The 23450-nt window shown below is 61.1% G+C and overlaps 1 protein-coding gene across 1 annotated transcript; it reads right to left on the bottom strand.

Annotated features, from left to right (window-relative positions):
* Positions 1-171: 171 nt before the first annotated feature.
* On the bottom strand, positions 172-21989 carry IL5RA (interleukin 5 receptor subunit alpha). Its single transcript, XM_081159611.1, has 11 exons — positions 21912-21989; positions 18330-18413; positions 16499-16614; positions 15438-15576; positions 15097-15250; positions 14842-15029; positions 12119-12264; positions 9199-9337; positions 3106-3196; positions 2083-2167; positions 172-1544 (listed from the first exon to the last, which is right to left on the bottom strand). Exons 2-11 carry the CDS (start codon positions 18400-18402, stop codon positions 1458-1460), a joined length of 1218 nt encoding a protein of 405 aa, XP_081015737.1. The 5' UTR covers positions 18403-18413; positions 21912-21989; the 3' UTR covers positions 172-1457.
* Between the last annotated feature and the right edge of the window lie 1461 nt (positions 21990-23450).

Raw genomic sequence — 23450 nt, 5'->3', positions numbered from 1 at the left:
GGCCCTGGGGCTCTCACACCAGGTCCCGTTCTAATTAGGTTTTTCGCCTCGAATGCCATCGGAGTGTTTTTGGTTCTGTTCTCACTTCCAGGGAGCTAGTTTTACTTTAACCAATTAGCACCTACAGTTTATTAATTCTACCAACAGATGGGCCTGACACATACGAGTCTCACCATGAAAAAGTTTGGATTTTTAATCAGAGTTCTCTGTGCACGTGGACTTCCCATGCCCCCCACTTCCCGCCCCTACCTGCACAAACAGCTGAGGCCCAGGGCTTTTCACCAAGGCTCAGATGGGCCAGCTGTCGGCAAACTGAGCCTCCCCAGCCCCGCAAAGGCCAGAGGATCCCAAAGGCCAGAGAGAGACTTGGCTCTGTCGTCGTGGGAGGGGTGCCTGGGCCGGGGACCCAGGTTCTGAGGAGGAAGCGTCTGCCCACCCTGTCCTCGTGGGAGGCTGAGGGCCAGTGTCCAATTAACTCGCTGACGAGGGTGTTGCTGTTAAGTGGATGTTCCACTCGGCCACGACAAGGCCAGTGGCCACTTGAAACGTGCCACTTTCTCCCAGAGCCCAGCTGAGCCTCGTGGTCAGCAGAAAGAGCTGGGCCACAGAAGCCAGCGGTCAGGCCCACGTGCCTCCTGGCGGCTCCGGTCCCTTTCTCACTCCCGGAGACATCACTGGGCCTCGGTCTCTGCCACATGCCACCCGCTGCCAGCTCTGTGCAAGAATCCGTGCCGGGGCAGCGGGGGGTTAAGAGGGTCCGTCAGCATTTCTCCTCTTCAGGGTCATGCGCGCTCCTAGACGACACAGTAAGAGACGAATTTCCCAGGCACCCAGCCTGCTGGAGCACAGTCTGTGGGGCAGACACCCAGGCTGGACGGAGGGTGACCGGGGCACTGCCTCTGGGGACTGAGGCTTCACGGAGGAGGGGACATGGATGTGGGTTCCCAGAGACGGAGTGTGGGTCCCGTGAGCCCCGCAGTAAGGAAGAGCTGTCCTAATGCCTGACATGCACGTCTCTCCTAAGGAGTCAAGAACTTAGGGGGAGCGGGAGAAGACGCCATGGCTCCACTTGCTGTAGGAAAGACAGTCTGGAGTCCACGTCCACGGTTCCCTCCGGCTGGCGCAAAGTGCTTTCTTCCCGAGCTTTTAGCTTAAACACCACGCTGGCGCCGCGGAGGGTCACGGCTGCATTAGCCTCAAACACTGTCTCCTGCACGAAGACCTGTGAGGTCAGTGGCCGGCGGGTGCAGAGGTGCCCCGTGTACCGGGTGGGAAGGACAGGCACGACCAAGCGGTCAGGTGAGCCAGTCAAGCCCCGGAGTGAAGGAGGCGACTTGGATGCGGCGCCCACAGCCTGAGCGTGTGGCCTCGCAGCCGAATGGTGCCCAGTAAGTTCCGAACCCCCTCAGCCAGGACACAGCTCTCTCCCCATGGCTGAGGCAGGAACGGGGGCGCAGTCAGAACACCAAGTCCTCCAGGGCCTCGAGCCCCTGCTCTTCCACGTAGCTTATGATTTCACTTTCCGTCTCACCCGAACCCGTCTTCTGCAAAACAAAACACCCCGCCTTAGCCCTGTTCCAGAACCGCTCGCCTCTTCGAGCCCCTTTACAGTCGGTTTATATGTCTGTCTGGCTGCTCAAAATAGTAAATGTTCACTGAAGACTGTGGAAAATAAAGCAGAAAGACGACAAGAAATACCCACAATATTCCCCCAACACAGCCCAGCCCGCGGGGCCTACTCAGGCCTTTTTGTTAATCCTCAAAAAAAGGATCTTTTTCTCATTGATGCTTTTTTAGAGAGAGAGGGAAGGGGGGGAAACGGTGAGAGAGACGCAGGTCAGTTAAGAGACGGCAGATAGAAAATTTAATTCCCGTGTGACGGTGAGGACGCCTCACATCAAGTAAGACTTTCCAAGACCCAAAGACAGGCAGGAACGTATCTAAGAAGACAGCCAGCCAGGGAGCAGGAGCCACAGGGAGCCCCGGCCTCCCGGGGGAAGACCCGGCCTCAAAAGATGGAAAACCGGTGACCCAGGGACAGGCCCCTGGGGACCCAGCCCCGGGCAGAACCGTCAGCATCACCTCATAGTCGGCGGTTGTGGCGAAATCCTTGATGTTACTTTTTGGGGCTGGAACTGGTGGAAACAGCTTGGTCCATAAGTGACACCTGAAAACAGAGTAAAGGAGGGAATTAGGTCCCGAACGTCGCTCTAAACACCAGCCTCAGTGGCCGCAGGACCAGGACTCCAAACATCTGTGTTGTCCCAGCAGCTGAAGACCTGGGGGCTGCGGGGCTCGGGGAAGACAGGTGGTACCCACTCCACGCTGGCGCAGGCCCCGGGCCTAATTTCTGGACACGGAAGGTCCAGGTCACGTGCGTGGCGTGCGCCCTGCCCTTCCTCGCGGGGCTGGTTGGCGCCCTCTCCCCGGGCCGCTGCTCACGGAGTTCCCTTTCCCCCTTCTCTCCTCTGAAAAGCCGCCTCCAGCCCGTCGCTGCCACCCGGGCCCGGCATTTATAACAGAGACACGGCTTCGAAGCCTACGCTCTGCGGGGGCTCAGGCGGGACCTGTCCTGGGGCCTCCCGACCGGCATGTGCTGAACACTGACCTGGGCGAGGAGGGCCGGCGGCCGGCGAGGCCCGGGGGCGGGTCACCCGATCTGCGTGACATTTCCGCAGTGTGTGGGGCCTAAGAACCGTCAGCCGCTCGGGGACTGGTGACCGGGGGCCGGGGTTCCCACCGGGGAGGAATTACGGGGATCTCAGCCCGTGGGCCGCCGCCTCCCTTTGGCCGAGAGGTAAAAGGTGCGGGGACGGAGGCGGCCACGCGCTGGGGGGCGGCCGGGCCCAGAGGGAACAAAGGCGCGGGACCGGGAACCTTAGCAGGAGTGAAGGGCGGGCGCAGAGGCAGGCGGGGGTGCGAGGGCCGCGGCCCGGAGTCGCCCCCTGGTGTTCCTCGGTCTCCGGGTGGTTCACGCTCATCCCGGACGGGTTGTCCCGGTGACGCGGGAGTGGCGTAAATTCCCCCCACGCAAGGACCCAGGGGACTCGGCCAGAGGGTGAACACCGGGCGCTCGGCCCCGGGAGCCCGGGCGGGGATACCTACGTCTTGCAGGCCAGCAGCAGGGAGAACGCAGAACAGGCGGCTGCCACGAGCGAGATCAGGTACCACTCGGTCCAGGGCGTCCGCTCCTTTCCTGATGAAAACAGAGAAGGGACCGGAGCTGGACACAGGACGGAGAGTGTGGTGGCCGGGGCCTCGGCAGGCGGCGCGGAGCCGCAGGCGCCGGGTGGTGCTGGGCCAGGAGCCTGCCCTCCTGAGCCCGGGCCCCTCACCTGCGCCCCCGGAGGGCACGCTGCCGGGAGGGCGAGTCAAATGCGGGCGGGGAGGCCGCGGCTCATCCCTCAGCGTCCTTTACTCGGCAGGGATTTGTGGGCGTTGTACGCAGGGGAGCGGATCAGCTTCAGGGGAGTGATAAGATTTTATTTTGGGGCATTAACCTCGCCTGAGGGTATTTTTTCCATTGCTTTTCAGGGAGGGGGGAGATCAGCTGGTTGCCCCCCCACCTGCCCCCGTGGGGAGCAAACCCACAACCCAGGCACATGCCGCTGACCAGGAATCAAACCCGAGACCCTTCCACCCGCGGTGGACGCTCTAACCGCTGAGCAACACCGGCCAGGGCAAAGTAGTAAGGTTTAGATGGAAAAGCACAAGGATTCAGGCTCCTTGGTAACAGATGCACGGCAACCAGACTGTCTGGGGCAGTTGGAAACCGGCTTCTCGCCGCGGATTTGGAAGGGACCCCGGGGAGCAAGCGGCGTGGGGCTCGGCCGTCAAGCGCGCTGCACTCGGGTCTTCAGGCCGCGCCCCCCTTGGCCCCGGCTCACAGCCAGGAAAGAGGCGGCGACGGGCACCTGCTCCGCCCGACTCGCCAGTTAAACGTGCTGCTAGTCGGTTTGGAGGAATCAACGGACCGACGCCTCCCGGCTCTGAGGGCAGCTCCACACTCGGCCCTCAGGAGCCACTGGGACCCAGCAGGGGTCCGTCAGCAGGAGCGGGGTCAGTCAGAGGTCAAGGTCGGCCCCGGGAGGAAGGGGGGTGATGTAAACTTTATCAGGCCCCACACAGTCCCACTCGCGCCCCGTGGCGCAACGCCCCGGGGCCTGCCCTGCTGGGGCCTGATAATAGCACCGTTTAATTTCTAAGCGAGATGGCAAAACCCCTTCCGTTAAACCACCCTCTAGCCATCCACTCAGCTCGCGCTTGGATAAGCGAAGATTCTCGCTGAATTAGCAAAATATCGAGGCAACTGATTTTCTCCGTCGGATAAAGGTGTTGGCGCAAGGAAGGTCCGCGTGGGCGGCAAAGTCCTGGCGGCCGCCGGCGGGGAGCAGGGGTGGGGGGGGCACTTATTCACCCTCCGGCCTGGCTCCTGGGCTGTCCCGGGGCCGAGGGCAGAGCCCAGCCCAGAGGACAGGGCCAAGGTCAGCTGGCAGGAAACACAAGCTGGCGGGTCAACCGAGGGCCAGGCGACTTTCTCATACTCACAGCCAAACAAATGACTGTGGATTCGCTGCTGCTCGGCTGTGGATTAACGTAAAACACCGGGACTCGGACATAAAAACAAGTGAGCTAAGGACCAAATTTCCTCATACTTCTGGACGGCAGCACAGAGGGATCCGGCCCCACAGACAGGACGTCTCTTCGGACAGAAACGACCAGCATCTCAGTGCTGTAAAGTGGGGGCACCCCGCATAGGTCACCGATTTGAATTCCGCGTCTATTTCCAGAGAAGCTGAACTTTCTCTGTGACTCAAGGAGAAACTCAAAGATGTTTCTTTTCAGGAAACCAGTGGGCTCGGCCGTGCAGCCGGGCAGAGGCCACGTTAGAAAGAGGAAGTCTCGGACCCGCCCCTCCAGGCCCCCCCCCCCCCCGTTCCAGAGCTTTCCAGACGCGGCCGACGGAGAGCCCGGCTGCCTGGTGTCTGGGGACTTCGGCCTCCGTAGTTCTGGACGTCTCACCATTTGACCTCGAGAAGAAGCCAACTCGTGAAAATTCTATCGTTTTATGGCCCAGAGGAGATGACAGGGAGTGTGGGGTGTGCAGTGGGACAGGATGGGGCGCCCGGCCGAGAGGGAGAAGGCCGAGGCCTGGACCCCACCCCGTCCCGGACCCCGTCCCAGCCCCGCCTCTGGGGCCCGGCGCCTGGCTCAGGCCCCCTGGCTCCCCGGCAGCCTCGCCTGCTCTGGGTTCTGCGTCTGTTCGGCTCGGGGAGCAGACGCCCAGGAGGTCGGTTTGACAGGATGGACTTAAGGATCCCCACAGAGCAGCTACGGTTTATTTATGAGCACGGGCTCAGCGCGTTACGCCTATTGTCTCCTTCAGTCCTCCCCCCACTGTCCCCCACTGTCCCCCACTGTCCCGAGCAGGCTGTGGAAGCTGGGCTCCTGGCTCAAGGTCACCCCGCAGGGAGGGGCAGAACCAGGCTCCACCCCTCGGCCCAGGTCACTCACTCCTCTGTGCTGACCGCAGCCCTGCAGCCAGCGTCCAGGGGCCAGGTTCATAGCGCAGGCCCCGCAGCTCTTACAGGGAAGAAAGTTCTGGGGGGCTAGGGCGCCAGAGGGCCTGCACCCCCGGTGCTGTGTGGGAAAGCCTGCCGAGAGGAAGCGGCAGGGGGCACTCTCCAGTCGGCGTCACCCTGTCTAGCCCCCCGGGCGGGGGCGGGGGTGCAGACCAGTGCGTCCCGAGTGCATCACTGGCCCCCGCGTCCCTGCCCCTGCTGACCCGGCCGCTGCTGAGCCACCTGAAAGCTGCTGGCCCCGCTCTGCTGCCCGGGGCACGTGCCGCACGTCTCAGACCTGGATCTCTCCTAACACTGCGTTTTGAATGGCACTGCACTGGCATCCCGTAGATCCTGGCCTTCGAGGGCCGGAGCGAGGCCGCCTTTGAGGGGCACGCCCGTGACTGTGGGTGACCTGGTCGCCGAGGAGCAGACCGAGCCCGACCCCTGATGCGGCCAGGAATACACGCGGGGTGGACGCGGGCGACACTGTCCCCTCCACGGGGAAGGACCGAGCTGCGGGGAGTCTCGTCTGCACCACCGCCTGCCCCACGAGGGCACTTGCGTGTCTCTGGGGAGCGGGAGGGGAACCCCTCAGAAAGGGAGAGGCCTCCCCAGGGTCAGGAAAGGAGCGTGAGCAGGAGACGGGACAACAGGGAACACGAGAGTGGGAAGTTAAGAAAGTTCAGGAAAGCGAAAGACGAAAAGTGGGAAGTGAGCTGTGAAGATAAGACCACGAAGCCGGCTGAGGGAGGGCGGCGATGGGAGCGCTGATAAAGCACAACCGCTAACTGTGTAGATACCGGCGGCCCTTGCTCTGGAAGCCCCAGCGCAAGAGGCGAGAAGCTGCCGCAGAGGTTCAGGCCCGGCCAAGCGCTCGGGCTTACTGGCTGCCCCACTAAGTGCCGTCCGTCCCCTAGCCCCTGACCTCCGGGGGCCGTCCCCTAGCCCCTGACCTCCAGGTGCCGTCCCCTAGCCCCTGACCTCCAGGTGCCGTCCCCTAGCCCCTGACCTCTGGGTGCCGTCCCCTAGCCCCTGACCTCCGGGGGCCGTCCCCTAGCCCCTGACCTCCAGGTGCCGTCCCCTTGCCCCTGACCTCCGGGGGCCGTCCCCTAGCCCCTGACCTCCGGGGGCCGTCCCCTAGCCCCTGACCTCCGGGGGCCGTCCCCTAGCCCCTGACCTCCAGGTGCCGTCCCCTTGCCCCTGACCTCCGGGGGCCGTCCCCTAGCCCCTGACCTTTGGGTGCCGTCCCCTATCCCCCTGACCTTTGGGTGCTGTCCCCTAGCCCCCTGACCTCCGGGGGCCGTCCTCTAGCCCCTGACCTCTGGGTGCCGTCCCCTAGCTCCCTGACCTCCGGGGGCCGTCCCCTTGCCCCTGACCTCCGGGGGCCGTCCCCTTGCCCCTGACCTCTGGGGGCCTCGTCCACCCAAACTGGACGGCAGTCCTGGCTTCTCCAGCCCTTCTTCTCATCGATCAAAACAACCCAGGCCTCGCTCTTTATTCAGTGTCCTTGGGCCGCGATGGGTTAGTTAACTCTGCTCCACTCCACTCGGGGACTCACAAGCCACGCGTCTGAGCGTCGCCCTAAGGGCCACTTGGCTGTTCGACAACTGCTGTTACCCGACAGCTCGGGCTGTTTCCCGACCTTGAGCTCAAGGCGCCGGACGCACCGTCTGCGGAGCCGGTGGCGTCTGAGCTGGGCGCGGTGGGAACGGAAGGGGGGCCGCAGGCGCGTCCACGGGACGGAGGGGCCGAGGAAGGGTGTCCACAGGGAATGAATGTGGCAGCGCAGTCGCCAGGTGGACGGCGAGCCGGGCAGGTTACTGCTGCCCTCGAGGGGCAAGCAGGAGGCCGCAAAGTGCCCGAGGGCCTGGACTTCCGATGATGCTTCTTAACCCCCTGGGTGATTAACGTCACCGGTGACCCTGACCCGGGCGGGGAGTAAACTCCGGAGCCGGTGGGTTTGTAAGGTGGGCGGCCACGTGCACCAGCTCCCTTTCCTAAGGGGGCCGCGAGTGAAGCGGGGTTCGCCGCAGGTTTGGCAGCCGGATGCCCGGGGGGGGGGGGTACGGAGCCCGCTTCCCGGCTGGGATGGTGTCGTTTAGGGAACAATCCTCGGGAGAGTGCTGACGTGGGAGTGACTCGTAAACTAAAAACAGGCTTAACACAAACCCTCACCGCGGCTCACATTTCGCCCCAGGACGCCCGCGGCGGCTGCTGGCGCGGGAACGGCGGGAACGGCGGATCTGAGAGGGCTCCGAGGCGAGGAAACCGAGGCCCAGAGAGGCGAGGCGGGACCGGCCAGGCCGGGGGCCGCTGTGTCCGAGGGGGACGGGAGATCGCGACTCCCGGTGACCGTCGGCGGCCTGCACGGCCTCGCGCGGCCCCCCGCGGTCTCTGTGCCTCCCGGAACCCCATCTTCTGCCATCTCTAGCTGAGGGCGCAGAGCTGGGCCGCAGCCCAAACCCCGAGCTGCGGCGTCTCCTGCCCCTCCCTCGCCCTGCAGGTTCTGCGCGCCCGGCGGTCCGCGTGGACCCGCCGCTCAGCCGGCAGCCCACCCCGCCTGGTCCCGCCGCGGGGGGTGCGGGCCTTGCCGCCGCTCGGGGGGCCGTGGTCACCGATACTCTACTAACCACGAGCAGCGGCAGGTGGGCGGGGGCTTCGCCCGGACGCGCACTTAGTACGTTTCCTAATTTCCAGCCGCGGGGGTGTCCCCCCGACACCAGTGACATAAAGTGTGTCCCCCGCGACTGAAGAATTAAAGATTTAGAAGCCACACAGAGCTCAGACCACAGGGGCACACGGGAGGCAGAGGAACCTGAGTGGGGCCAGGGGGCTGCGCCGACGCGTCTCCTGGCTGGGACCCTGACCCCGGTTGTGCCAGGTGCTACCCGGAGGGGCACCGGGCGGGAGCTACGCGGGCTCGCTCGGATTGGGTCTGACGCCTGCACGTGGCTCTACACTCAGCCCAGCGTAAAAAACTTAACGATAGAGAATTAGGTAGAAGTAGAACCAGATAATCTGAAAAAAGCTTAGGTCCAGGGTCTGGGACAGGCTGGACCAGCGAGCAGCCTGACACCGCAGGGCCCTGGCTCCAGGGCGCGGACCCTCTGGGCCCCCGTGGGAACGTGCCCGGATCCAGGATCACCTGCTCCAACCAGGAAAAACCTCGCTGGCTTTAAAACAAAAGCAAGGGCCTGGCCGGTGCGGCTCAGTGGTTGAGCAGCCAGGTCGGGGTTCGCGTCCCAGTCGGGGCACGTGCCGGGCTGCGGGCTCCATCCCCAGCAGGGGCCCCTAGGGGCAGCAGACAGGCGTTTCCCTCTCACCCACGTTTCTCTCTCTTTCAAATCAATAAAAATACAAATATATTTTTTAAATTCTCACCCAAGTGTGTTTTTTCCATTGCTTTTCAGAGAAAGTGGACGCGGGAGAGAGAGAGACATCGATCGGTTTCCTCCCACACAGGCCCCGACCAGGGCCAGGCACCGAGCCCACAGCTGAGGTGCGTGCTCTTGGCCAGAATCGAACCTGGGACCCTTCAGTCCGCAGACCGATGCTCTAACCACTGAGCCAAACCAGGGCCATAAAAAATATTTTTTAAAAATAATAAAATAAAAACTAAATGCAAGATACTCACCCACGTAGATGGGTTCGCTCCACTCGCTCCAGGGCCCCGTCTCCCTGCACACAGAGCTCACCGCTGCTCTCACTTCAACGCAATACTTAGAAACGTCACTAATCGTGGAGGTGAATTTATTGGTCGTCATTTTCCCTGTCTGGGGAAGAAAATTAGCTTTATAGTAAATCTCTCGACAGACACATCAGTTAAGTCAGGCCAGTGATCAGAAGGGGGGGTCGTGCATGAGGAGACTCGCTGTCCGGCGGCCGTTTCCGGTCAACAGGACACGTCGGTCGGTGGGTTTATTCCAGGCTGCTGCGGGGCGGCCAGGCTGGCAGTCACCCCCAGGGGGAGGCTCTCTCGTAACCAAAGTAAATGAAACGGGGATCTGTAAGGTCGAGATGACTCACCTGGGCCCCAGTGATGTTCCCAGGTTGAGGGACCGGAGTGGCCGACCCCCATTGTGTCCCCCTCGGTCTCCTCCCAAATGTCTCGGTGCCTCTGGCTTTCTACCTTTTTCGCATCCGCAAACGACAACCCCTGGGCCCCGCTGGCCTGCAAACTACAGATGCTTTATGCGCCTTTAAATGACTGAAAGCTACCAAAGGAATATCCCATGACACGTGGCGATTACACAGAGCTGGGGTTTCGGGGTCCACCGGCAGTGTCCCCGGCACACGCCCATCGCCCGCGCCCGCTGGCCTCTGCACCCCGACGGCTGCGTCTGTCCTGCACACGGAGCTGAGTAACGGTGGCCGAAACCATGCCACCTGCAAGGCTGACGATATCTGGTCCTTGACCAAAAACGTCTGCTGGTCCCTGGCCGGCGGCTGTGGGCGGCGTGGGGGCGGGGGGGGCACAGGGCACCAGGGAGCAGAGGCCTTAAGGGCGGCTGAATCCTGGCTCCACCTGCAACTGCCCGCAGGACAGGCCTTGACCTCTCGGGGCCTCAGTTTCCCCGTCTGTGACATACAAACAATCGACCTAAGTCGGGGACCATTGCGTTTAACGGAAGGACCTTCGTACAGCCTACGGGTAAGAAAAACTAGATGGAATTACAGGGAGACAGCCAGTGTTCAACCCCTTTTTGATGGGAAAAAACAGCGATTCGGGCCCTGGCCTGTGCGGCTCGGTTGGCTGAGTGTTGTCCATGAACCAAAATGTCGCCGGTTCGATTCCCGGTCGGGCACACGCCCGGGTTGCGGGCTCGATCCCCGGTCGGGGGCGTGCAGGAGGCAGCCGGTCCAGGTTTCTCTGCCTCTCCCTTCCTCTCTCTCTAAAATCAATAAAAATCTATTTTAAAAACAAACAGCAATCTTGGGTGGTTCGATCTGGTCATGTGTGCTCGGCTGCCGTAGGCAACGTACGCTGATTTTATCTAGTGCGGCAACGAGGCTGTTTTCTCACAAAGGAGTCCTCCTCCTACGTTCCCCCTACTCGGTGTCACCACCATCCAGCTAGTCCCCGAGGCCCCAAACCAGAGACGTGTCCCTGACCCCTGCACCCTCAGAACTCCTGGGAGGGTTGACCCGGCCGCCCCTGCCCCGCGAGCACTGCTTATTTGAGCTCTAGTCCGCTTGCGCTTGGACCATTGCAGTAGCCATTAGCCGGCATCCCTGTGTCCCAGGGACCCCGCCCCGCCCAGTGTTCACGCCATTCCCAAAGTCACTCTTTGGTTCTGCAGACGGGGTCACAGTTCTGCAGTGAGTGAAAAACTGTCGGTGGCTTCCATTGCCTGGGTCTCGTTTTAAAATGGTTTAGAAAGATAAACCGTTTTTCTTCCTTAACCAAGTTTTAGCATCCTTCTGGGAGAAGTCACCTTGTAATATTTGTTGAATCGAATGGGATGGAGTTTGCTTTGCCTGCCGTTGCTAAGACGTGAGTCTGAGCCCCGGCTCCCCTGTATTTCTCTAGCTCTGTGACTTCGGGCAAGTCGCTTAGTCCCCCCGAGCCTCACTTCCCTGCGAGCGGGAACGGCGATTACACAACAGTCACTGCGAGGGGCCTGGCGCACAGCGGGCGCTGGACGCACGGTGGTTCTCTTCTCGGTTCCTTTCCCCTGAACTTTTTGTCCGTTGGTGTTAACGAGCTGTTGTTGTTTTGAGTTGTGGTAAAACGCACATACCATAAAATTTACTGTCTTTACTATTTTTAAGTGCACAGCTCAGCGGCGGTGCCGACCCCCTGCACAGCTTTCATCTCGCAAAACTGAAACCGTCCCCGTTAAACACCCCGGCCCCTGGAAACCACCATCTACTTTCTGTCCCTCGGCGTCTGCCCGCGGCTGGTGCCTCACGGGAGCGGAGTCGCCAGCATCTGTCTCTTTGTGCCCGGCCCGCTCCCTTCGCGCGGTGTCCCCAGGGTTCGTCCAGGCCGCAGCGGGCTCAGAGCCCCCTTTCTGGGCTGAATAATGTTAAGACTATACTTTCAGGGGTCATTCCTATAGGACTGAATGACACTGCATCTTACGTATGAACCGGATTTTGTTTATTTGTTCGTCTGGACACCTGAGTGTTTCCTCCTTTCGGCTCCTGCGAGTGCTGCTGCTGTGAATGTGGGGCGCGGGTTTCTCCTTGAGACCCCGCTTTCCGTTCCTCCAGAGTTATGCCCCAAACTGTCGGGCCGTATGGCAATGCCATGGTTAATTCTTGAGCAGTTGCCGTGCTGTTTCCCACAGTGGCCGCACCACTTACACGTCCACCAACGGCCCTGCTGATGAGTTTTTACCTAATACTTCGGGTTATTTTCAACCAAAAGTGTGTCCTTGCGAGAGAAAAGGCCGGCACGGTCCACGCCCGCAAAGCCCGGGTCGGGGTCGGTCGTCGCCGACCTCGGTCGTTCAAGCTGTAACCAGCGGGGCCCTGAAGGTAATTTTTTCGGTGTTTCTGCAGGAACGCGGTCACCTGGCCCCGCGAGTGGGAACCACCCGAGGAATTACCTGAAAGTAGCCCGTCCCCGTGCTGTGAATCTTCACTTCGTAATCAAAGCAGTGGGCCGGGAAGGCGGAAACGGGCTTCTCCCACTGGATGGAGAGCCGGGTCCCGTCCATCTCCGCCGTGACGTTCCCCGGAGGGTTCACTTGATCTGGGTTCGAGAAGGAGAGGCCGGTGAGCGGGGCCGGTGAACCCAACACCGATCTCCGAGCCCAGGGACTCGAGGGGCCGCCCCGGGACCCCCGTCTAGTCGCACGGAGGAAGGGGTCCCCCTGCGACCACCGAGGCCCCTGCTCCCCAAGGCACCGAATGCAGAGGCTCGTCCCCCTTCCGCTCCCGGCGGCACCGCCCCCGGCCCTTCTGAGTCCCCGAGAAGCCCGGGCGCCCGCCGCCCGCCGCCTCCCCCGGGCAGGTGCGCGGCCCTGGATGGCCGCTTCCCTTCTCTGGGCGGCAGCTTTCGCTTCCTGTGTCGTGTGCCCCGTTTGGGTTTGTTTGGGGGGTACCGGCGGAAGGCTTGAGTCTCCTCTGGCCTGAAAAGAACGGGCAGGGCTGACGTCGCCTTTACTCACACAGGAGCTAGGTCCCTCCCCCGAGGCCGCGCTTGACTGTCTCCGGTGGTGACACGTGGGTGGAAATTATTTCTAAGTGAGTGACCTTGTCTTAGGGCCTGTGACTAAGATCTCAGAGTGAATGAGTCACGGGGACAAGCCAAGAGCGGGCCCCTGGGCCCCGGAGCCTGCCACCCCCCAGCCAGGAGACTTCTAACTAAAGAAGTCTTGTTTTAGTAACCGAGGAATTGGTCTCCACGAAATGAAAACCGTGCACAGGACCGAATTCCCGTGGCCAGTGTACTGGGCCGTGTCCATTTTCGTGCTAATTTCACTGCCTCCCATGTCCTCGGCATTTCAGTTATTACCCCTTGTCGCAAAAGCGACACTTTAAAGTCACCTAAGAAATAGGACATTGAAGAGAATCACACTGCTCGGCAGTGAGGGCTGTGATGCTTAAACAAAATTATATTCCGTTTAATAGAGATAAACAGGGTGTCCCCCCAAAATGTGTACACACTTCGAATAATTATTAACTCCAGTGGGTTAAATCTGAAAAGAAAGAAACATCCACTGAGCCACCAGATGTTAAAGTGTGGACACGTTTTGGGGGGACCCCTGTAGATAAGTCCTCTAAGTAATAATATTTTGCATATTTATTAGATGCCTGTGCGAGGCCCTGTTCTAAGCCCTTCATAGTTATTAACACACTTCATTCTCACAAGCCGTGTGGGAACTGCTCCTTTCTCCCCATTTTCCAGGTAAGACTGAGGCACAGAGACACCACCAGCTTGTCTAAGGGCCGAGCTGGTCAGCGAGGGGCCAGGCCCCAGGCCGGGGGCCCCGCAGGCCCCGCTGAGACCTCGGGGTCAGCCACCAGGCTGCCGCGTGAGGGGCCCCGACGGGCCTCACTGACGCGAGGACCCAGGAGGAAGGCGAACACCCTCCATCCAAGCAAATGAAACCTTAAGCGGCGTGTTTCCGGCCGAGCCTCGCAGCCGAGAGACGGACCCAACGGTGAGGGTCGGGAGGCCGGGGGGTGGCTTGGGCACCGGAGAGCTCAGGACGGAAGCCAGCCACCCCGGGAGAGCCCCTGGGGAAGGGCTCAGCATTGCTCGGGGCCCGCCCAGGGCGCCCCAGGACCCCGCAGAGTCCTCGCACCCTCCAGAGCAGCTGTGAGGTGACGTGACCTCCTTCAGCGGGGAGTTCGCTCCCCTTCCCGGGCGCAATGTTCTGTCCCCCACGGGGCAGGCAGCTGGAACTGTCTGGAGACATTTCGTTGTCACACTGGCAGGGGAGGGGCCCCTGGCATCTCGTAGGGACCAGCCAGGGGTGCCGCTGAGCCTCCCACAGCACAGCCCGGCCCCCGACAGCCCCCCGGCCCCCCGACAGCCCCCCGGCCCCCCGACAGTCCCCCGGCCCCCTGACAGTCACCCGGCCCCCCGACAGTCCCCCAGCCCCCTGACAGTCACCCGGCCCCCGGACAGTCACCCCCCCGACAGTCACCCGGCCCCCCGACAGTCACCCCCCTGACAGTCCCCGGCCCCCCAACAGTCACCCAGCCCCCAGACAGTCCCCAGCCCCCCGACAGCCACCCGGCCCCCCGACAGTCCCCCGGCCCCCTGACAGTCACCCGGCCCCCCGACAGTCCCCCAGCCCCCTGACAGTCACCCGGCCCCCGGACAGTCACCCCCCCGACAGTCACCCGGCCCCCGGACAGTCACCCCCCCGACAGTCCCCCAGCCCCCTGACAGTCACCCGGCCCCCGGACAGTCACCCCCCCGACAGTCACCCGGCCCCCCGACAGTCACCCCCCTGACAGTCCCCGGCCCCCCAACAGTCACCCAGCCCCCCGACAGTCCCCAGCCCCCCGACAGTCACCCGGCCCCAAACGTCCGTGTGCTGAGGCCGAGAACTCAGCAAAGGAGGCAGGCCCTGGCCGTGTGGCTCGGGTCGGGGTGTCGACCTGATGGCCGCGGGGTCGCGGGCAGATCCCCAGCCCCGGGCAGGGCGAGCGAGGGAGGCAGCCAGTCCCTGCGTCTCTCTCAGGTCGGCGTCCCCCCCACTCTCTCTGCAAATCGATGGGAAACAATAGGAAGCTGAGAACCGAGACGCAAGAGGCAGGGAGCCCACCGGGCGACGCTCCAGCCGCTCCGGGGCCCGGGCTCCGAGTCCCTTACCGATGGCGTGGAGAGCGAACAGCCGGTCGTGGGGCCGGATGGCCGCGCGGGCGCTGGAGCCGTTGACCAGCACGGCGAGCCAGTCCCGCCCTTTGCCGTCGATGACCGTCCTGGGGAACCAGCAGGCGACGTTCCTGCCCAGGCCGTCCTGCCGGTACTCCTGGCACTCCTCCGTCCGCGAGCCGTACCTGAACCGGAGCGCGGCGCGGTTAGGACCCGAGGCGACGCCCCCCGGCCGCGCCCGCGGCTACCAACCTGTAGTAGAGGGAATAGCGCGTGTCCTCGGGGGCCGCCTCGCCCGCCCGCCAGCTGCAGCGCAGGGAGACCTGGTAGGGCCGCGCCCGCGTCCCGGGGCTTCCTGCCGTGTGCGTGCTGCAGGTCAGGTTCGCGGCCGAGGTTCCCGGAGACCCTGGGTGGTCACAGAGGGAAGAGCGAGACGCCGTCACCCGAGCTCCCGAGCCTCGGACGTCCCTTGAAACCGGGGGGACGGGAACCGCTGTCCATCCCCAGGACGTGGCGGTCGTCACGTGTCCCCCGAGTCCTGCTGCGGGCAGAGGGCCAGCCCACGGGGGGACGAAGCCCGGGCCCGGCCTCACCTGGGGGGGCCGGCAGCTCAGCCGACACCCAGCGGCTGGCCGGGGCCGCCGGGCGCTCCCAGGGGATGGTCCGCACGCTGGCCCGCAGGCCCCCGTGGAGCGTGGTCACGCGCTTGCTCTCCGTGTTCCTGGTCTGGTACTAAACACAGACCCCGAGTCAGGACAGGGAAAGGGGAATGCGCGCTTCCTTCCAATTAAATGGCCCGAAATGCCAGGAAATCAGTGTGCTGAAAAATTAAGCCCGCGGGTCCCTGCGTATAGGCTTAACCCCGGGCTCAGTACGTCGTATACTTTAAACACGTACAAATGTCTACACGCCAATCACCCCTCCAAACGGGGGCTTGTAAAAATGAATAAATTACCCAATTCTAGTATTTATACGTGTTTTTAAAAAACAAAACAAAAAAAAAAACCAATATAATGAAAACATCGTAATCAGTTCCTCAATGATCCAGGACACACTTTTCTGACAAAAACAAATTAAAGGGGACACACGGCCCCGGCTCCTCTGACCACCGTCTCTAGGTCCAGCTTCCTCCCGTAGGTAACTTTTCACAGAAAATTCTCCAGAATCCCGTATTGACCAAAAAACAGTTAATGCTGTTCAACCGCGTGACCCTTTGTTTAGTTTACGGGTCACCCGCTAGGTAGCAGGCGTCTAACGGCCCTGCAGGTGCGGCTCCGTGGTCAGAGCGCCGGCCGCCCACCAAACGCCTCGGGCTCCGCCCCGGTCAAGGGCCCGTCCCCGGGTCACAGGCTCAGTCCCCGGGTCACAGGCTCAGTCCCCGGGTCACAGGCTCAGTCCCCGGGTCACAGGCTCAGTCCCCGGGTCACAGGCTCAGTCCCCGGGTCACAGGTTCAGTCCCCGCCCGGCTGGGGCGCGTGTGGGAGGCAAGCGGTTCGTGTGTCTCTCTTTCTCCCCCCGCCCCCGCCCCCGCCCCGAAAAGCAATGGAAAAAATCTTTGGGGGAAGATTAACCAAAAAATTAAAATAAAATAAACTAAAAAGACAAACGAAGAAGGGACACCGACGTCTTCCTCTTCGGGTCCGCGGATCCTCACGTGGTAGCCCAGCCGGACGCTCCTCTGCTCCTGGTCGGGATTCGGGGCCCAGCTGAGGAGAACTTGCGCCAGACCCGTGACTTGCACGGTGAAGTTCACGGGCGGGAGAAGGGAGGCTGGCGGAAGGAAAGGCGGGTGACACAGGTTCAGTTTCACAATGTCCCACTGTGTGCGGTGTTTCATGGGGGCCGTCAGGATGTACAGAGCTGAAACCATTCTGGAAGAAGCTCCTTTAAAGCTGCTTTTAACTCAGCTTTTATTTAAATATGTTTTTATTGACTTTAGAGAGAGGGAGGGAGAGGGAGACAGAGAAACATCAATGATGAGTCACTGACCAGCTGCCTCCTGCACGGCCCCCCGGGGATCGATCCCGAAACCCAGGACCTGAACCCGACCTCCTGGCTCCTGGGTGGACGCTCAGCCCCTGAGCCCCGCCGGCCGGGCAGCTTTTTTTTTTTTTTTTTTTACTTTGCCCAGGAGTTTGCTGATACCGTCCACAGATCTTTCATCGAAATCTGGATATTTCACTCTATCACTATTTATCAGAAACGCAGGATTTGCACTGAGGGTCATCACCCGGGAACCGGCCGGCATAACACACTGGTTTGCTGCCAGCAAATTTTCTAGTGACACGGAAGAAAACAGAACAGAAAAGACCCCAGGGTCCCACTCCGTGCGTCAGACACGGTGAGGACGTCGTGTTCCGCGAGCCCCCTCTTCCCGGGACGCGCGCCTCTGTGTCCGCGTGTCTGCCGGCCCACGGCGTGAAGTGCATTTATTATGATTCAAAGTCAAAACAAACTTGGGAGCAAAACGACTTAAATAGTCACTTCAGGAGGAAAAAGTGTGTTTTTCCTCCAGTGAAACACTCTCTAACTTTGCTTTCAAAACAGCAGCTTTTATTTCAGTTACAGAATCCGTGTCTGTTCGTTCTAGGAAATTTTAAAAGCACCGATGAGGGAGAAAAAAGACAAACCAGCTACGATCCCACCGCTGAGAAAACACTAACATGACCTGCTCTGCCCGGGCGTATGTCCATCAAACCTTTCCCATTTTTTTCTAAAGTTAGGACAATATTGTGCCAAAGTTATGAAACCTCCTCTGGTTCGCTTGCTGTGGGGTCAGGACGTGTCCGTTGACCGTGAGCATCTCACGGCCTTCGGTGAGGTCCCGTCCCCCCCGGCCCCACCCAGGCTGCACTGGGCATTGTGGTCACCATGGGCCCCGTGTGGATATTTAAATTTAAATGAATTTTTTTAAAAAAAATAAAATCTTCATTGCCTCAGCTGCAGGAGCTGCAGAGCTCAGCAGCCCCCAGCGGCCAGCGGCGCCCGCGCTGGGCAGTGGGGACGTAAAGCGCGGCCGTTACCGGGGAATCCTCGTGGCCGACACGAGGCAGGGGCCACGGGACAGTTCTGTTTTCTTAGATCTGTCATCAAACCCAACCCATCGACCAACAGATTTCCGAGCCAAACTCAGTGGGAGCCGGTGATTCCTCGGCTGCGGGGCCTCCGACTGCTCCCCCGGGGAGAGGCGTCCGGAGGCGGCCACCACGCCCGCTCCGTCCCGGGGGCTGCGTTCCGTGGAGGCCGCGGGCCCACCCTGCAGAAGCCCTTCGGCCGCGTGGTCAGCTCTGCGTCCCGGCCGACCTTCCTCAAGGTACAGCGCGTTGGAGGGTCCGCGTTCCGACCGGGACAGATTCTCTACCCCTCCAGGAAAACCCACCTGTCGTTTCCCGAGGGAGGATCATCTAGCGGAAAACAGCGCTAGCAGTTTTGTTACGCGCTGGCTTTTCTTAGGGACATTATTGACTTGAACAGGTGGCACTTACAATTAGTATCGGGAAGTGCGTCTGCTCGCAGGATCGCGGTGGCTCCCAAAAGCATCAGTAATGTGGGTGCCATGGCGATCAGATCTGCAGAAAACAGAGAAATGGCCGTTTTATATATAAACATATCTTTATTGACTTCAGAGAGAGAAGAAAGGAGAGGGAGAGAGAGAGAGAAACATCAATGATGAGAGAGCCATTGATCGAGCCCACAACCCGGGCCTGTGCCCTGAGCGGGAATCGAACCCCGATCGCCTGGATCCCAGGTCGACGCTCAGCCGCTGAGCCACGCCCGGCCGGGCGAAATGGTCATTTTTAAGAAAAACCGACAGTTTTTTCTTAAAACTGCTTCCTAAAGTAAAACGTAGTCACCTGGCCATTTAACAAACATTTATGAACAATCTGGTAGGTGCCGGAAATACAAATAGGAGCAGATCTCGTCTAAGGAGCAGAATGAAACGTAAAATAATTGTCGTCCGATCAAAAAATGGCTCCGATGAAGGTGCGTCTGGGGCACCGTAGGAGCAGAGGGACTTCGGAGTTGACTCCTAGGGGCTTCGCGCGCAGAGGGGGCGGTGTTGCCGGGGCAGACGCGGCGAGGGCAGAGCCGGAGCCCAAGGAAGCGGGAGGGCGCGGGCGGGCGCGGGCGGGCACGGGCGGGCACGGGCGGGCACGGGCGGGCACAGGAGGCCAGGGCCGACCTGGGGCAGGACGCGCTCAGGCGCAGCTCATCGCACAGAAAGCAAACACTCCCCGTTTTCATTAGTGAGAATTCAGGAGGAGCCAACGCGACAAGAAGCTTAAACCTAAACTGTGGGAGAGAGAAATTCGTATCACGGCCCCGAAGACGCCTGAGATGCCCGGAGCCCGGGGGAGGCCGAGGGAACGGAATGCGAGACCCCAAGGGAGCTGAAAACACGGCGTCGGCCTGGAGGAAATTCCTGTTTCTGCCTACGTGCAACGACTGGACAGCGGCAATGAACTCAGAGGGCAGAGGCTCGGATGGTCGCGAGGGCAGTGGGCCTGGCCCGGTCGCAGCCCCGTCTGGGTTCGCAGGCCCAGGAGGGGCTGAGGGGCTGTGGACGAGGCACCCGAGCGCTTCCTCCGCCGACGCTGAAAGGCCTTTTCTTATGAACGTGACTTTAAAGAACAAGCCGCCCTCGAGGCCTCGGCCCGGTGCCTGTCGCCCGGCTCCCACCCGTCAGCCCCCCGCGATCCCTCCGGCTCCCCACCGATGGGGCGCAGGCCTCGTCCAGTTTACGGCGGTCGCTCGCCAGAGACCAAACGGCTGGCGCGTGGTGGGGCTCGGACCCAAGCTCGGTCCTCCCCCGGCAGCGCCTCTGCGCTGGGCTCATTTAAACCACCTGCCGTTTCTAGTTTCAAACGGCAGTTCAGTGGTTTGGTTTTTCCCAAATGTAATTCTGGTGGAACCACAGCAGCCAGACGTTGGCTCAGTGGATACGTTCAGGAAATAACCAAAACACACTCTCTCTTCATTATGACATCTTAACTTATTACGTAACTGACTGAATGCAGCACCGTCGCTCCTGAGCTTCTGGCGAGACCGGCCGGCGTCCCGGCGTGGAAGCCGCAGAGCCCGTCCGCGGCCCGATTCCTCGGAACAGGCTCAAGTCGCTGACCAGCCCCGCGCCGCTTCCGATAAAATAAAAAGCTGCTTCTCTCCCGCCCACGACCCCGCACCGCGCAGGACAAGAGCTCTGAAGTGAACAGTGACCGTGACGAGGAAGCAGACGTTTTTATATCCTTAGGTTGTTCACCGAGCGAGATTATTAGTGAAGCCACGGGAAGCGTTAGCATTGGCTCAGCCCCAGGAGCCGAGATAAAAACAACCAGGCGCTTCCCCTTCCCCGGAGGCTGCGGCTTGGACGCGTCAGCGTTTCCTGCGGGGCTGCCCCGCGTGCCCGGCGCTGTGCTGACTCCCAGGTCAGGGGCCCGCGGCGCCCGACCCCCGCCCGGCGGAGCGAGCGCCCGTTTCCACCACGTCGGGAACGTGTCTGTTTAAGGGCCGCAGGTAAAGGGCTGCAGCCGGCGGTGAGACCCGCGGCCGAGCCGGGCGGAGGCAGCTGGACCCTTCACAGAGCCGGGACCCTGCCCCAGACTCTGTCACCTACTCGGGTTTTGCAGCTGCTGAAAACAGAACTGCTTTCCGAATGTCATCATTCAGACGTTTCTTGGTGATTAATCTCTTTCGCCATAAAACAGCCGTATACCTTTTTTTTTTTTTTCTTAACATGTCATTGTGATATTTTGTATTGGAACAGTCGGTGCCTTTGAAAGAAGATTCGTTCTTCCATAGACAACCCAAGATGCTCAAATGGGAATCTAGATAGCGCCACGAACAACCACGTTTTGTAAGGCGGGTCGATTCCCCGGAGCCTCAGCAATGGACCGAGTGCCGTCTGTAACTCTGTCCCCTCTGCTCTGGCCCCTCCGAGTACCCCCGCATCTGCCCGGGACCCCTTAATGGTTTTGGTCCCCGACATAGCAACAGCCCCTGCTGCAAAAACAACCCGAATTTCTCTGTCCTCTGGGCCATCGCTTTCATCCAGACACACACTGTTGTGTAAATGTCAACTGGGCGACGTTTCCCGGGACGAGAACAGAGCTGCTCCCCTGGCTGACAAATCACCTCGAACGCACCACGGCTGCCCCCTGAGATCCAGCCGAAAGCCATTAAATTGTTAACATAGGACTCAAATTAAGCAGAGGAAGCAGCCCCAGGTCGCGCCCCCGACACGGGCCAGACACGCTCGGTTTCTTGGCTCGTGAGCTACGTGTTCATGCGACACGTCCCTGAGCGGAGCAAAAATCCCTTGAGTGCCTCTGCCCGGCTCTGGCAGGTGTCACAGGCCTTCTAGGAAGTCGGGTGAAGTCCTGACCATGGGGGGCGGGGGTTCCCCGTGTTCCTGAGAACTGGCCGAATTCTCCCGAAGTTCAGACTGATAAATACCGTCCCGTCCCGGTCACCGTTCAGCTGACTTTGCCGCCTGGGGCATCTGTTTGGTGACCAGCGTTGCACTTTGCGGGGCTCTTTTCGAGTCTTTCTGAGTCAGAGGGGGTGACCCCTAACTCGAGCTGCGACCTCGGGGCCCAGGAGGTGGAGAGAGCAGAGGATTCACGCTCCATTAGGCCTTTGGCCCGAAGCGTCTGCTTGAACTTCCCCGTGTTTCCTGTGCAGTGGAATCAGCAGCAAAGCCTCTCTCGGGGGAGGGGGTCCGTACAGAAACTCGGTGTAAAATGCCCGTTTTCGCTGGTATATTGCATCACCCCCCCCCCCCCGAGGAAAAACTGTGCACACTCCAGAAAACACAGAGGAGCAACAAGGACCGTGTCTAATGCAGGCAATTGGTTTTTTCTTCCTGCTCCTAGATTCTGATTAATTTTCTGAAATAGCCCTAAAATGTCACTCCTGGGTTCAAACTGATGCCACAGGTGTGAACCTCTCCAGCCCAGGCAGGAAGGATGCCGCCCTGCCCATGGGGGGGGGGGCGTTCGCTGAGGCCTCCCCCCGGTTAAAGTCATCGGCTCACCGTCACCCCGCGCCCCCCCCCCCCCCCGACTCACCTGAGTCTGGGGATCCGCAGGCGGGACTCAGCAGCAGAGGGTCAGCGGGCGTCCAGCATACGCACGTCCAAGCCGGGGCCGCAGCCCAGCACCCGGCGCAGGGGGGCACCGGCAGGCCCTGCGCAGGGCGGAGGCAGGTTACCGCGGGCCCCTGGCCAGGGCAGGGAGCAGGGCGGCCGGGCGGCGGGGACAGGCCTGGCCGGCGGGGGCGAGGGAGAGGAGTGTGACCCACTGCGCCCCCGCCCGAAACGCGCCCGAGGCCGCCTCTCGGGCCATGAAAACAAATGAGGTGGTTTGTTTTCCAAAACTTGATTTTTTGAAATGCAAACTTGCAGCCCTGTGCGTTAATGTATTTTTCAATAACTAAGACGCGGGGCATCACTTTCACAGGAAATGGAAATCGCACCAGGTAATGACATTAATCAATATGCCTGCGGAAGGGGTCGCGTCCCCCACGTTGATGGGTTTAGGCTCATGGAGCACGAGGAGGCTGGTTTCTCCCCCTGTCCTGTCCTGTCCTGTCCTGTCCCTTCTCAGTTCACCATTTCTTCTGGGTACAAGGAAATAGGTTCACGTTGTTTTGGGCAAATAATTAGTGAACTTAAAACCCAGTGAGATCTTTCAGCAAATTCCTGTACATTTTACATGGAACCAAGCAATCCCGAGGCTCCCAGGCCCCCAAGAGAACAAACGGCAGCGGACCTCAGGGAGACGCAAAGCCTCCGCCTGTCCTTGCGCTTTCTTAGCCTTTAAAAGACGGCATTTAAATTCCGTCAGCGTTTAACTGCGGCCGGCGGGACCCGCTCCTTGCCGGGAACTGAAGTTCCCTTTCATGCGGTAAAGGTGAATCCACTCTGAGGCCCCCACCGGGATCTCCGGGCCCTGCACCCTGATTTCTAAGCTCAGCCGCTTCCCGGGAAACCCTGGCCGGTGCTCTCGTCTCCCTTGGTCCCGGAGCCTCCGCACGGCCCGGGGGTTATTCCATGCGACTCACCTGGCCCGGCTCTGCGCCCCTCGCTGCTGGCCCGTCCCCGGAGCGCGGCGTTTGCCCGGGTCACCGGCCCGGTGCACCGTCGGGGGCACTGTCATCACCAGCTCTGTCCCGCCCCATCGCAGGCATTGTATTTCCTCTTTTGCTTTCCAGGCTCGCCATAGATTCACGAGGCGTCACTTCTCACTTTCCCTCCCTCCCCCGTGTCGTGAAGTCGTTCCGAGGGAACCTGGGGTCTGGTCACAGCTGCGGGGTAGGGCTCGGGGCGCCCGCGTCAGCCGGGACCCCGCCACCGGGCAGGGCGGTGGCCGAGCCTCAGAGGCAGCGGGGCCCTGACGTGAACCTTATCTCGGCAGTTTTGACTCAGAGGCGGTTCTTGGATGTTTCATCATCGCAGCTGTGATGGAAAACGGGCGGCGGCTTCCTCCGCGCCCCGCGGGCCCGTGCTCCTGGCGGCGACACCGGGAGCCCGCAGCACGTGGGACACACGGGGTGGCCGGGCCCTGCCCGGCTCCGGGGCCACAGGCCTCACAGGCCAGGCTCCCTGC

This window comes from Miniopterus schreibersii (assembly GCF_964146895.1).
Source record: "Miniopterus schreibersii genome assembly, chromosome: 15".
Lineage (NCBI taxonomy): Eukaryota > Metazoa > Chordata > Mammalia > Chiroptera > Miniopteridae > Miniopterus > Miniopterus schreibersii.
Note: the sequence above shows the minus strand (reverse complement) of the source record. Positions and strands in the feature narration are given on the sequence as shown.

Excerpts from the sequence above, each read along its gene's own strand:
- IL5RA (XM_081159611.1), bottom strand. The coding sequence starts at position 18,402 with ATGGCACCCACATTACTGATGCTTTTGGGAGCCACCGCGATCCTGCGA. Across the intron at positions 16,615-18,329 it reads CGCACTTCCCGATACTAATT|CCTCCCTTCTCCCGCCCGTG; the intron begins GTAAGTGCCACC and ends TCCTTCCGCCAG. Across the intron at positions 1,545-2,082 it reads CCACAACCGCCGACTATGAG|AAGACGGGTTCGGGTGAGAC; the intron begins GTGATGCTGACG and ends TTTGTTTTGCAG.